The sequence below is a fragment of the Monomorium pharaonis genome, chromosome 2, assembly GCF_013373865.1.
Source record: "Monomorium pharaonis isolate MP-MQ-018 chromosome 2, ASM1337386v2, whole genome shotgun sequence".
NCBI classification, from domain to species: Eukaryota; Metazoa; Arthropoda; class Insecta; order Hymenoptera; family Formicidae; genus Monomorium; species Monomorium pharaonis.
Genome location: NC_050468.1, coordinates 16,440,331 through 16,455,862, shown reverse-complemented (window position 1 = coordinate 16,455,862; position 15,532 = coordinate 16,440,331). Strand labels below are relative to the sequence as shown.

General features: G+C 30.4%; 1 protein-coding gene across 19 annotated transcripts in view; it reads left to right on the top strand.

Annotated features, from left to right (window-relative positions):
• LOC105837723 (potassium channel subfamily T member 1) overlaps window positions 1-15,532 on the top strand; it is a 213,675-nt gene that overhangs the window by 178,866 nt on the left and 19,277 nt on the right. For 18 of the 19 annotated variants that reach the window (XR_001139167.3, XM_012682753.3, XM_012682752.3 and 15 more), the window contains 6 exons: window positions 7,719-7,902; window positions 11,316-11,480; window positions 11,897-12,117; window positions 12,862-13,059; window positions 13,810-14,036; window positions 14,474-14,995. Coding sequence is in view for 18 of the 19 variants with exons in the window: in XM_012682753.3 (XP_012538207.1) it covers window positions 7,719-7,902; window positions 11,316-11,480; window positions 11,897-12,117; window positions 12,862-13,059; window positions 13,810-14,036; window positions 14,474-14,995 (1,517 nt within the window). In the remaining variant the exon portion in view is untranslated. The remainder of the gene's footprint in view (window positions 1-7,718; window positions 7,903-11,315; window positions 11,481-11,896; window positions 12,118-12,861; window positions 13,060-13,809; window positions 14,037-14,473; window positions 14,996-15,532) is intronic. The other variant, XM_012682758.3, reaches the window with a different exon arrangement.

The window sequence follows — 15,532 nt, the reverse complement described above, 5'->3', positions numbered from 1 at the left end:
CATGTTTAATTATTTTTTATTATCTCAATTTTTATTTCATTTATTTCATTTAGTATTATGCGAATCTTAATTTATATCAAATCTTTCTTCCGCAAGTTTTAATGAAATAATTGAAACGTATAGAACAATTCTAGTCGTTGCGGAAATAATTATGCGGAATGAATTAAATTTGTATCCCTGCACACGTAATTTATTATATAATTAAGAAAAGATAATTTTATTTATACATTAATTTTACATATAAATTAATATTTTATATGTAATATATATTAGGATTTTGTTGAATTAGTTAGAAGAGATTTTAATTTTTTTTTTAGAGAAACTTATACCTATATCTCTATTAATTTTCACCGTATTAATAAATTAAATTATGAAAATTTTATTTGTTGTGCATAATAAATAAAATAATCAATGTTTTTGTAGATAAATCTCTATTAAGTAAGATTTAATTAATAAATATGATAATAATTGCTTTTTCAACAAACTCTTTTAAAAGCTATTTGAACTTTAATATAAAATTATCTTATTCAAGACAAAATTAAATCTAATTTTTATCTGTGTATTTTTAGTAAATGTTTCTGTGTTTTAAAATCTGTCTGTTAAAAAAATAAAATTAATCCGAATAAAAAATGTTGTAAAAAATGTAACTTTTGATAGTATGTTTTAATAATATTATGTCATTGTACTTAAGATTGATTTAAGACGACAGCAGTGACATATATGCTAGCAATTATAAATTGATATCACAATGGACTCTGAATCGTGACACTGCTATAATGAAGTTTCCACCAGAGCATTCGCGCGTTATTTAAGTTTACATAACGAACATATTTCATTTGTCGGCGTGCGAGACTTATTGTATTATCCGAATAACGAGAAAAGTTTCCTGGCCGGAGTACGAGTTCCTATTTACAAATCCAAGCCGTAGAAGACTGCGGTTCGTCTTGTTTAATCTTCTAATAAAGTTGTATCTGTAAATGCGACCGAAAAAAAGCTTAGATTGCGAAAATAAATAAAATTTACATATGTAATTTTGTCAGTCGTTTTTGATATATTACAAGTATTTATTTCAACAAACTATAACGAACTTTTAGATCAACATAGAAAGAAAGAAATATTGAAATACATTAATAAGATAGAGGTGCCTAATATAAGACATGTGCCTAATAGTTAAATATTTTACAAACGTGACCATTTTTTGTTAATACGTTAATAGATTTTATTGATAAAACTTAAATTATACTAGCTGAAAAACTACACAAAAATTTCAAGTTAAAAATTAGTATTTAAGAGAATATAGACTTTTTTAAAAAATGTCTTATAATAGACATATTTAATGATAACAAAAAAAGAAAATAAAAAGAAAAATGTAAACAGAGAGAGAGAGAGAGAGAGAGAGAGAGAGAGAGACCGGGAGAGACAGGGAGAGACCGGAAGAGACCGGGAGAGACCGGGAGAGACAGGGAAAGACAGGGAGAGACAAGGAGAGACAGGGAAAGACCGGGAGAGACCGGGAGAGACAGGGAGAGACAGGGAGTGACAGGGAGAGACAGAGAGAGACCGGGAGAGACAGGGAGAGACAGAAAGAGACCGGGAGAGACGAGGAGAGACCGGGAGAGACCGGGAGAGACAGGGAAAAACCGGGAGAGACCGGGAGAGACAGGGAGAGACAGGGAGAGACCGAGAGAGACCGGGAGAGACCGGGAGAGACAGGAAGAGACAGGGAGTGACAGGGAGAGACAGGGAGAGACCGGGAGAGAACGGGAGAGAGGGAGAGAGAGAGAGAGAGAGAGAGAGAGAGAGAGAGAGAGAGAGAGAGAGAGGGAGTGAGTGAGTAAGTGAATGAGACAAAAATGGAAGAAAGAGAAAGATTGAAAAATATTAATTAGATAATTATGTAATTAAGTAATTTTATATCTTTCTCATTATTAAGACAAATGTCTGACACGCACATACGCGCGCGCGCGCACGCATTATTACGTTACTTATATTAAATAAAATTATAAAATATAAAATTACCTAATAATGAAATTATCTAATTAAAATTTATGTGTGTATGTGCATGTGTATGTATGTGTTTACAATCAAAACATTACAATTTAATTATTAAAATACAATACACATATGACAAATATAAAAATTAATGCATATATTAACATAGTGTATAAATCAACACCAAAGAACTTTTAAAAATTAAATACTTTTTATGAATTCCTATCACAAGAATGAAAAGTTGCAATGAGCAATTTGCAGCGTGAAAAGCTGTGATTTGGCTGAAAAATTCGTCACGAGTTTTTAAAAATTGATATAGACTATACAGGTGTAAAAAAAAACAAATGCTTGTCATATCCAAATGGTGGAATTCGTAACATCAATCGTCATTGCATATTGACGTAAACGTTGCAAACCACAAATAATTTGTAGCTGCCATTCTACAATATGAAAAAAATTCTACGTAAAAGTTTAGATACTAGCTGTTGAATAGATAGCAATTTGCCTCGTAACTATAAAAAAATATAACGATTCGTTACATGTAGTCGGTACAATTTACAACTTTAATGACAAATCGCTAAAATTTCAGCATACATTAAACTATTAAGCAAAAACTGTTGTGAAACGTTACATATAGAATATTGTAAAATCTTATTCAAAAATAAACTATAATTTGTTTTTTAACGCTTAAAATTATTTAAGAAATGCAAGAAAGTTAATGACACATACATATTAAGAACTAACTTTTAATAATTATACACTTATACAAAATCTAAATACAATATTCATCTAAACACTACTGTCAGATCTGTATTAACATAAAAAATGTAATAAAAGAATAATTTCTTAAATTATACAATTGTATTTTTTAGGATTTTTTACATTTAACATTTATAGTTGTTTTTTAACGCTAACATCATATTTTATGATATTATTAATTTCAGATTAAACTAATTTCAATTAAAATAATTGGAAGACTTTGTACTATTCAACTGTTATAATGATAATAACAAACTGATACTAAACTGAAATATCAATATTATAGCATTTATCGTGACAGCACATCATCAGTGATTTTATTCACAAAGAAAGATACAAATATAAGATTGCGTTGATTTCTTCTATTTATTTTCTTTATACATATAGCTATACATAGAGCTATACATTATTGATTATATTAAATATAACATGCATGTATACATTTAAAAGTGCGATTTTCATTAAAAAAAAGGAACAAAAATTAATGGATCTGTTTTGGTAAATCAATTTAAAGTGAGTTTAACACATAGACACGAGCAAATCATTGTAACCAACAGCTGTCTTTTTACAATGTTAGGGACGAGTGAGGAAATGACGAAACACGCCTGATCGACCCAGATCGCAATGTGGGACAGGCGTTAATAAATAACCGCAGACTGGCTTGTGCAGATGGATTGGTATCATCATCGATCGCGACGCTTTATTATTTACGGTGTGATTCTAGAGCGGCGCACTTGCCAGCTCGCCCTTGCACAGCTGTATTATCTACGACAAGGACAAGGTGCAAAAGTGTAGCACGTCGTGATACGATGAATCTGCGTCACGTTACATCGAAAAAAAGTCGTCGCACTTACAATCGAGATGAAAAGAAATAACTAGAGAAAGGAACGAATGAATGATTCTATAGCTATTATGAAAAGTATTTAAGCATTGCAGTTGAATACAATAGAAAGATTTGAATACAATTTTTGTAATATTAATTACATGCAATATATTTTAGTCTATTATTTCTGATATTGCTGAGGCTTTTAGCATATTTTGATATCTTTTAAGTTTTTAATTTTAGAAAAAGGAATGAAGAAAGAGAGAGAGAAAGAGTAAGAGAATTTCATATTTATTATGTTAATTATTAAATATATCTACCTTACGACTGAACTAGCTGCAGAATTCACGTAATCTCCTTTGTTTTAAAACATTTATTGCCTATATTGGCAAACGAGCAGCTTGACTTTTGTACCACGAACATAATATGCACGAATAAGCGTTACAGTTTTATTTGCATGCAATACAGTACACTATTGAATCTGCAGGTTTAATCGTCGATTTACTAAAAGCGACCAGCTTTACTTAAAGATAGCCGGATACTTTTATGTGACTAACGTTTTTATATTTAAAAAAAAAACCACATATTTTCTAAAATTATAACGCTTTTGATACAAATCTAACTAACATTGGTTTAACAATCTCAGATCAAATAAACCTAATATATATATATATATATAAAAGCATGTGCATTCCCCCCTCCACACACACACACGTGGACCTATGCATAAAAGATTAATCAAGAATTTTATCGTACATAATTTTTACTAGCGCTATATTTTTAAAACTTTTATTTTTCAACTATTTGATTGAAAGAAAAATGCTAATCCATATTTTATCTAATTATTTATAAAAAATTTTGCTTGAAAAAGTGTTGCAAATGTTAACGTTGTGTACAGAGAAAATATCATGCCAGTAACCTTTGAATGTGAAAATTCTACCTCCATCTTTGTTTACATGCACTTCATTATTCTTAATAATATGCAAGTTGCACCTTTCATAATTTTGACGTTTATGCCATCGTAGCACTTGTTAATATAATACTTTATTTTATACAATAAGCAGTTTTTGTTATTATAGCATATAATTTTGATTTACAAAATCTAACTTTTGATATCAATGCGAATGTTAAGCTTTTCCAATTTTATAATTAAAGGTGTAAATATTATGATATTATTTATATGAAGTCTTCAATTATTAATCAAATTTAATCAATAATTATCATTACGATTAAATATTAATTATCTCAAATAAACAGAAATTATCTGAATAACCGTTTATTAACGGAATATCTGCTTACATGAATGTAATAAGCTTTCTTCACAGAATTAATAGAGCAAGCATTGATTTACGTATGCCAAGCACATATTGCATTTGTAATTATACATTCAATGATGGATCCAACTGATAAGTGTTACGAACAGTTTTCTGTCTAAAATTTTGTTAAAAAAATAGAATTACATATACACAAGCATGGATATTATGAAATCTTAAAAAATCCTAAATTTCTTATTAGTCTTTATTTAAAAAATTTATATTTTATAGATATTCCATAAAATCTTTTTTAATCCTTTTCAATAAAATTTTACAATTTATTTTGTTATAAAATAAATGAAATAAAGTGAAATTTTGAGGCACAATTTGTAAGGACAATTTATAAGGACTCTCTGTTAACGAATAGTAAAGAATCTCTCTCGATTACGTTGCTTGTTTCCATGAAATAATGTTCGATTAAATTGGAACCGTCACGTACACTCGGATGAGATTCGTTAGCAAAAACGTTGCTGACAAACGGCGCTTGGATAGGGAACAATAAAAATTTTAACGAAAATGCGTGACTTTATTATCCGTTCGTACGTGAAAACGCGGTGAGCCAACGTATAAAGATATATTGAAGATAAAACGACAGTTCTAATTTTACCCCATTTTTCACGCGTCTTCGGCGCTTTTCAGAAGTGTATTGTTGAAAATACGTATTCTGATATTTCCATCTTTCTAAGTAATCGTAACTATAAAATGTTGAATCTGTAATACATTATAACTGAACAAAACTTATTAATTAAGTTATGTTAAATTATTATAAATTAATGGAATTTAATTGCCAAAAGCATATACATTTTTTAATTTACTAAAATATAGTCATAAAAAAATAATTCTTAATTTTGTTTAAAGTGTCTTTATTAATGCCTTTATTAAAAAACATGCACTTATTTTTAAGTTATAGTGTAACTGAATTATAATAGATTCAACAAAAAGAGAAATCCAGACATCATATTAGAAGTTGCAAAATTCCATTCTTATAAAAATGTAATACTGGACAGTATTAAATTGATCAGTAATTATTGTTTATTTTGAGCATTAAAAGTACTAACAGCAGTGCTAATTTAATACTGTCCAGCATTACATTTTTATAAGGGGAGAATAGTAAATAATAAAGATTAGTAAGTATAAAAGTATATATACATATAACAATATTTTGTTATACAATTATTAATTTATTGTTGCATTATTTATGAAATTGTATTTTTTACAAATGGCAAAAGTTGCAAGTCAATTTAATCATACATAAAACATGCAAGGGGAAAGAATAGATTGTGTACTTACAATACTTTATACTTGGTATACTAGTGAAATATATGAAATAGCATCGATCCATTTGTTGTTAATTAACGTGCGATGGGGCACGCTCGACTGTCACGACACGTCGAACGGAAGCACGACGATGCGATAGCGCAAGCAGATAAAGGAAGGTAGGAAAAATGAACAAGGTGCACAAATATATACATCGATATAGATATAGAAACGGGGCCGCATGCATAATGGATATCAGGCCGTTTATAAACGCCGGCCGGTTTTATACTAGGCGATGGTTTCCTCACAATCGAGTTCAATCTCTTCCTTTTCTTATACTGTTACATCAATTCCATTACGATCGAAGAACGATCGAGGGTGCCATTTTATTTTGCTTTGAGTGGTCAGACTAATTGTGCATTCGTTTCGTTGCGGTGAGACGTTGCTGAATGAAAGAAATTGCGATGAGAGGAAAAGTACTCTTCATTGAGTAATATAAATTTGTTTGCTCAGATTGAAAGTTGACGTCGGATTGATTAAAAAGCAACCGAAGTTTGTTAAACTAATTGCGATTGGTTTTTGCAAATCTGTCAATATATAGTCGCGCGCAAATTGATTTGATTGGAAGAAAAACGTTTACCAATTAAAAGTTTTTATTAGTGTGCAAAATATATAATAAAAATTATATATATGTATAAATTGGAAAATTGTTACAAATGATTGAATGTTGACAATTAATATTAGTAATAAAAATACAAAAATCATATATCATAATTAGTCGCGATCTTTCTAAATTTTATTTTAAATTTTATATTTTTTTATTTAAAATATTATTAATTTTCTAACAAATTTATACATTTTATATATTTTGTCAAGCATTTCTAAAATAGTTTCCTATCTACTTTTAAAGCTACTGTTTACATTGCTATATTGCAATTTTTTTAAATTAAATAATTAATGTATGCTTTTTTACAAATTGTAAAATTGTAAATGATGAAACATTTTACAGAATTAAAAAGCGGTATATGTTTAATAACAGATATCTAATAAATAAATATATGTATAAATAACACATATACGTATTTTTATATTTATAATATAAATATTTAGTATACAATATTTATATAAGTATATTAGAAAAATAAAAGAAATATATATTATCTCTATTGAATATTGTGAATATTCAAATATTCATTGATCTGAATCCTAATATTCTAGCTGTTAAAATTTATCGTTCCATAATTATAAACAATAATGACGAGAATTATCTTAAAGCTGTTAATGGCTCAAATTACGGACCATGTATACGTGCCCTCTTAAGTGAATGACTATAAACTCCTGATTCTCAATGGCTTGCAATTTAAATGCAGGAGACATTGTCTGCAGTGCGGCACGACTATAGAAAACGTGAATTTATGTTAGCCGCAATTCAACAGTACAGTTACAAACGACGCCGATTTATGTCGTCGATTTATGTATCGGACGCATGTAAAGTGACTTTAACTATCCCGAGATTTGTTTTCGTGATCATCATCGATTAATTGTAAGGTAATCTGATGAATTTTTCATTTCAGCGTATGCGGGATTCAGCACTTTCAGAGAGCGGGGCACAGGCATTTAAATCTATTTCAAAGTACGTACTACGTTGTGGTAACGTTCTCCACGGTAGGCTACGGGGATTTCGTGCCAGACATTTGGCCTTCACAACTTTATATGGTCATTATGATCTGTGTGGCTCTTATAGTGTTACCAACACAGGTGGGTATTTATATTACATATTTTAAAAAATAAATATATTTATAGATATTTTACAAATTCCTCAACATATATCTAAAGTGCGCGCGCGTGCACTTTAGATATATGTTGTGTGTGTGTGTGTGTGTGTGTGTGTGTGTGTTTGTGTGTGTGTGACACATTTTAACATATTCGAATTAATAAGTAAAATAAAGCGTCTATAATATGTGTATTATATTTAGCTTGTAAAGTTTTGTTTCTCTAATCTTTATTTGATATATATTTTATTATATTTGATTACATTAATAAAGAAACTATAATGCCTTAAAAAGTTTGTGTAAAGGTGTAGCATTGTACTAAATTCGTATTTATTTTGTTTAATGTACGTCAGTTGTGATCGTTGCAGTGATGTTCGCCTCATGGACTTCTTTTATAGATATTTTCGAGTTACGCCGTAGGGAAACCGTAAATGTACCGAAACATGTCTTACCATATTGCCGCACAGTTGACCCTTGTCGTTTTACAAATATTTATTCCGGTCGTTAGGGATATAATGCTTTTATTTCTCATGTGCAAGGAATGTACATGGAGCAGAGATCAAGTTTCGTACATGCTTCTATGTCATCGTAAAAAGAAAATTAATTTTGCAAAGAAGAACTGATGCACAGATTATTAAAGTATAAGAAATAGAAATAAAGATTTTTTTAATAAACTTATAAGTAACAATTTTCTAATTAAGATTTTAATAAAGATAGCTAATTACAGAATTAGTTTATTTACAAGGAAAGAACCAAAGGTGAAAACATGCTCTTAAATTGTAATTTGTTACAAAAATTGCTTTTCTAGCATCTTTATTTTATTAGTAAAAAGCATCATTATTTTATTAAGTAATTTATTAATCCGATAAATTTTTATATTTATTGTTAATTTTTGAAAAAATTAAGACACATCTGAAGCTAGGAATTGGGGTTCTTAATATGGACACAACAGCTACCTTTTACAACAAACTGTATTTTAAAAACACTTTTTTTTCATTTCTGGTCCTTATTAAAAGATAAGGAAGTTAAAAGATAAGGAATTCATTTTTTGAGTTAGCATTTAATAGAAAATAAATATTACAATTATTATTAACATTAACATTATAATATATTTATATTTATATTATTTAACAATAAAATATATTAAAATAGACAGATAGATAAATAGAAAGACAGAGAGAGAGAGAGAGAGAAAGAGAGAGAGAGAGAGAGAGAGAGAGAGAGAGAGAGAGAGAGAGAATTTAAATTAAATTCAAATTTAGAATGCATTACTGTTTTTTTAAGCAAAATATATTATTTATTATTTATTATTGGCGACAGTATTATTTCAATACTGTTCACATTGTCCCTGTTTTAAAAAGAATTTGAAAATGGATTTCTAAGAAAAGACGGTTATATCGATGTAATAACTGCACATGCTAACAAAGATTTGTGTATTGTTCAGGATGTATGTTACTATAGCAACCTTTCTTTTGATCGTTGTAAATATCTTACTAAGAAAACTTTCTATTAGCTTGAACCTTTCACATTATTATACGTCAAAGTCTCGTTAACGATATTATTCGCGAATATTACTTTATATCATGTTATACATCATGCGTTATATGAGAAATCGTGTTTCTTTGGAGATACCTTCTGTATAACTTTTATATATACTTTATATATTGCAATCTTACTAGAAAAGTCTTCTTCGTATGTACAAAAGTAAAACAATATTTAAAACTTTTAAAAGTTTATGAAAATACATTATTTTCCTTCTATAAATGATACTGTAGCATCTCTTTTACAAAAGAACAAATATTGGGCGCGAGATGCTACATCTCTTGATTTAAATATTGATAAGTCTAATGCAAAAAACATAGACATACTGAAACTTTTGAGCGATATTATATAAAAAGGAAAATATAAAACAAAAAGTCATATTTAATCTCGATTTAATCGTTGAATTGATTTTGCACTTAATGAGAATTCAATCGACTAAAGAATATTATTAATTGCACAAAGCGACAAGAGCAACTCGTGTCTACTCATTGTCTGTCGGCGTCGACTGATTGCGCAGCGCTCAACGGAAGCCTCGTCGGTCGCTGTAATTTGTCTGTCAGATTGCCTGCCAATCGCACACGAGATACGTGCCAATTCAACACGATGTGTCAACCCACCTTCTCTTCATGTCTGTCCTTTGCGTTTCCACACATTCGATTAAATTCGATTTTGGACAATAGAATCGCATTATTGTCGAGATAACATAGATGTGGTAAAATAATTTAACGTAAAAGCTCGTATCTTTGCAGAAGAGATGCATTCTTAAACTCATCAGTTCTTGAATAATCAAATTTAATAAGAGTAATTAAAATTTTTTAAGTAAAAGTGCATAAAATTGTGATGGCTGAATTGCTATTACATTGATTCGTGCAAGATATTAAAAATAACATTTTTGTGAATATTTAAAATAACCGCAATCAATATTTTTACATTAAAATGTCTTTTTAAAAATGTTTACCTCATAAATCATTTTGAATTATTAAATAAAATAGTTACCGAATCACGGGAGGCATACAGAAGGTAGGTACGGGCGGCGCGACTCACCATATCCAACGCGGGTGATTACAAATTTGATGTCTTCATACTGCTTGACGAATAAATAATTTTACTGGAAATAAACAATACTTTACACTGGAACCCCGTGTTAGCGGACTGTTCGGGGCTTTAGTCCGCTAACGCGGGGTTATCTCCTATTGCTTGGTTTCACTCCCACTCCGTGAAATACGCGACCGCATTGCTCATTGCTATCCCCCACACACGCTACTCATGTGGGCCGAGTGCATATGGAGGGGATAGTTTCCGCTAACGCGGAGTACGCTAACGCGGGGTTCCAGTGTACATGTAACATTCCACATGTAATAAACCCATAAGTATCAATAAGTCATAAGTTTTTTCTTTCTTGTCACATAATAGGCATCGAATTTACTCGATTGAGTGATTTATAAATCTATCGGTTTATTACTATTAACGGCTACCGAGTTATTATTCTGCAGCTTATTTTTTATTCAGAATTATTAAGAAACTCATTAAGAAACAATTCGAATTACAGTAATTACAGATTACGCAATTACAGTAATCAGTCAGAAAATTGTTGTCTTTCGGTAACTATTGTTGTGATTCGTATTTTATTTAATAATTCAAAAAGTAAGTTTTGGATAAAATTTTTGTAAAGGAAAAATTGTCTCAGAATTAACTCAGGAATATTTCATTGCAAGGACACCTGGATCATTCTGAATCACTCTGTATATATTTGGTTTATTTATTTCATAAATTTTACAAATAAAATAGTTTTCCGTCTTGATTCAGTTTATGCAGGTATTAGTCGATTTCATAACTATTATCTCATATTGATTACAGTTCGAACAGTTAGCTTTCACATGGATGGAGCGACAGAAGCTGGGCGGCTCGTATTCGTCGCACAGAGCGCAAAGCGAGAAGCACGTGGTAGTTTGCAGTACGACACTACAAGCCGACACCATTATGGACTTTCTAAATGAGTTTTACGCTCATCCTTTGCTACAGGTTAGACGACGAGAATATTTGTTCCTAGACTTGATCTCGTAAAAATTCTTTATCAAGCTCCTAGTTTATCATAATTAAAGTAGTCAAGACAGTTAATTTTTAAACGTGTCGTTGAGCTTAATTTTAATTACGAGTATAACACAATCTGCTATTAAAAAGATTTTCTTAAAATATTGCTGAATAACATAACAATTATTGAAAAAATAGCAATTTTAATCTTTTGTAAGAAATAATTACATATAAACGCATTGTGATTACATTCCTTGCATAAAGATCTAAGATAATAGTTGATAAAGTATTGGGAGCATAAATTATAATCACAACACTAAATATTTTTTTCTATAATATGCTCTTATGCTTTTATTTATTTTGTCACTTTTAATGATTGGAAATCTGTGTGATTTGAATACGAATAGGATTATTATGTGGTACTTTTATCACCGATGGAACTTGATACCACAATGCGGATGATTCTGCAAGTGCCAATCTGGGCACAGAGAGTGATCTATATACAGGGCTCTTGCCTGAAAGATGGCGATCTTGCGAGAGCCAGGATGAATGAGGCAGAAGCCTGTTTCGTGTTGGCAGCGAGAAATTATGCTGACAAAACCGCTGCTGATGAGCACACGATACTCAGGTAAAGCAATCAGTAAAAACTGTTGAGTACAAGCTTCGTTAACGAAGCTTATAATCGTCGTTGTAAATTCAATTTCTTCCTTTTACTTGTCTTTTTCTATAATGTAAAGTTTCACGTTACAAGGATTGAACATTGCAGTCATAATATTATTCCGCGAATCTCAGACATTTTTCATTTAAGTTTAACTTTGGAATTTAAATAGAAGTTAAGCTGCTCTGTTGATTTTAATCACTTAACTTCCTTTACTTTTAAATTTAGTTGTAAAACGCAGTTAACTTATAAGTAAGTGTTTTGAGACATTGACTTTCTGGCCAATGATTCTAATAAAGTCCTGGATTGGAAAAGGATTTGTACACATACTCACACACACGTGTATATATATATATATATATATATATATATATATATATATATGTACATATATATATATATATAAAATAACTAAAAAAATGGAAAGTGAAAATCTAAAATATATTTTAGATGTTAACATTTTTATTTAAGAAATACAGCAAAGCATTGCAATGTGAAAGAAATAGTTTATATATAATTGAAAAGATATAAATTTTATTAAAAAATATAAATATATGTACATATATTTTTTAATATATGATATATATTTATTTTTTAATTATTTTTCACATTTAAATAGTAAAATTGTATTGTGAATAAATTTTTCTAGCCTACTTATGATTTGTGTTTGAACATGTCTAAATTTCATAAAAAAACTGAATTTGGCAATTGTAGATCATGGGCTGTGAAAGATTTTGCACCCAATGTTCCTCAATATGTTCAAATCTTCCGTCCGGAAAATAAGCTCCACGTGAAATTCGCGGAGCACGTGGTATGCGAGGATGAATTTAAATACGCCCTTTTGGCAAATAATTGCACGTGTCCCGGCGCATCGACATTGGTTACCCTGTTGCTGCACACATCCAGAGGACAGTAAGTGCTCAAAATGTACTGTAGAACATAGACTACAAATTTAACCATAGCCAAATTTAACCATACGATAGCCACGTGCACATTTTGTAGCGCATACAGGACATCACATGGACTGTTTCTGTACTTTAATAAATATTTATTTAATATCTTTAAACATTTAAGGTGAAAATTAATTTTCATTCTTAATGTATCCGACAAAATGTATGTTATCAAATTACAAACATATGTACGGAATTGCAAACTTTTCTCAAATGCAATAATGCATTTACATAACGCATAACAAAATAATATGCAACAAAATATATTTTTACGTTTACCTTGCAACATAAATTAGTAAATATCTAAGACTTCTGATAGAGATTCTATCAATAACAATTAAACATTAATAACGATTAAACATTACGACCCAGCAATATAATTAATGCACAAAAATTTCAAATAAAAAAACACTTCATTTATTATTAGTAATGATATACAAATCAAACGTTTTAGCTTAATTGTTCGCCATCCTTGGTTTTACCATTCTTACGGAGTTATGTTAATATTTATTAAGTAGTATTAATTAAAGTAAAGATTTCTCTTCTTTTATTATAAAACTTTTATACATTAATTATAGCGCTGACTCCTAATGCCTGTTTAATCTGTGTATCGTTTACTATATGCAATTGTACGTCATGAACATTATACATATATTGTATAAGTATTACATGAAGATAGAAATATTTTGAACTGAAATCCACCTCTTCACAGAGAAGGTCAACAGTCACAAGAAGAATGGCACAGATTATATGGTAAATGTTCCGGTAACGAGATTTATCACATAATTCTCGGGGACTCCCGCTTTTTCGGAGAATATGAGGGAAAATCCTTCACCTACGCGTCCTTCCACAGCCACAGGAAATACGGAGTTGCGCTTGTCGCAGTCAGACCGGCGGAACTTCCGGAATTTTACGAGGACACTATTCTGTTGAATCCTGGTAATCTCACGACACACATTACCGGTGTCTTTCAGACTTTTCTCTGGATGTTCTTGAATTTCCAGGTTTTTATTTCTTAAGTGAAATAAAAACTAAATAAAAAGAGATTTTTTATAAAATGATCTTAAAATTTAGATTTTATATTTTGTTTTAAATAATTAATTAATTTTATTGATCGGTTATACATGATTGAGAAACTTTAAAAAATAAAAGAAAATTTTACAGAAAAAAAGATGTTAATTCTTGCATTAACGAACGAAATTATAAAATGTCAGGAAAAAAAGTTTTTTTAATATAAAAATATTAGTAGAAAAGTAAAATACATTTTAGATCAAATAGATCAAACAGAACAGCAGAGTTTAATTAGTTTGATTAGTTCTTCATACAGACTGAAAGGCTGCCACATTCGTGCACCAATGATATACTTCTATACGCAGGGCCACGACATATAATGAAGAAGACCGATACTTGCTACTACATGAGCATCACCAAGGAGGAAAATTCTGCATTTGTGGTCGCGAATAATCAGGGCGTTATTGGCGAGGGAACGCAGGTGATCGTCGAGGCAAAGACAGACGCGACGTCTGCGAATAACGGGTCGACAATGAGTACCCCAACGACCAACGCTATAACGGCGGCCACAGGGGCAACATCGGCGACGACGACGACGACAACTACTACGACGATATCAACCAGCTGCACCGGTGGCGGCGACGGGAACGGTACAGCAATCAGCAACGGTGCCGACGCGCACCAACGATTTTCCAACAGTTGTAACATTACGCTGACAAGCGAAACACTCTGCAGACAGGAGACCTGCACGGGGCCCCGTGCGCAGGACCAGTCGAACGGTCCTCAAAGTCATAGGGCCCCGTTGCCACCGCAGGTTATTTTGCAGGTCCTCCCTAGCACGCCCATACCAACCCAACACTACAACTTACTCGCATCCAATGTCCACCGTGAGTGTCGCATGCGCTATGCTTCTTTTTCTTTCTCTTTTTACTTTTATCTTTTTCTTATTTAATTGAAAAAGTATGGTATCCTTTAGTCCGTCAGGTCGCGCTTTTCAATACTCAATTTTTGAAATTATTACATTATAGATGTAGTATTATATATATATAAATTTTATGATTGATTCCTAAATTTAGCTGCAGGCTGAGAGATTCGAAAATTCTTATCAAAAAAGATTTTAATATTGTTCACGTATTGATTAAAGAATTTGATGCAATCTGCTCAGGACTGATTGATGCCCAATAATTAAATTTAAATTACTTAATATTTATTTAACTAAAAAAATTTACCTCTTTGAAAATCAGTATGATTATTTTAAATTGATTCTTTTATAGATTTAAAGATTACGTTATATTAAAACTAAGCCTTTTAAAAGAAAAAGAATTTCAGAGAAACTACTTGATACAAAAAATTAATAAATCTTTTAAAATAAGCACCTGATTACAATTGGTATAAGCATAAAAATTTTATACTTTCTTAGGTTT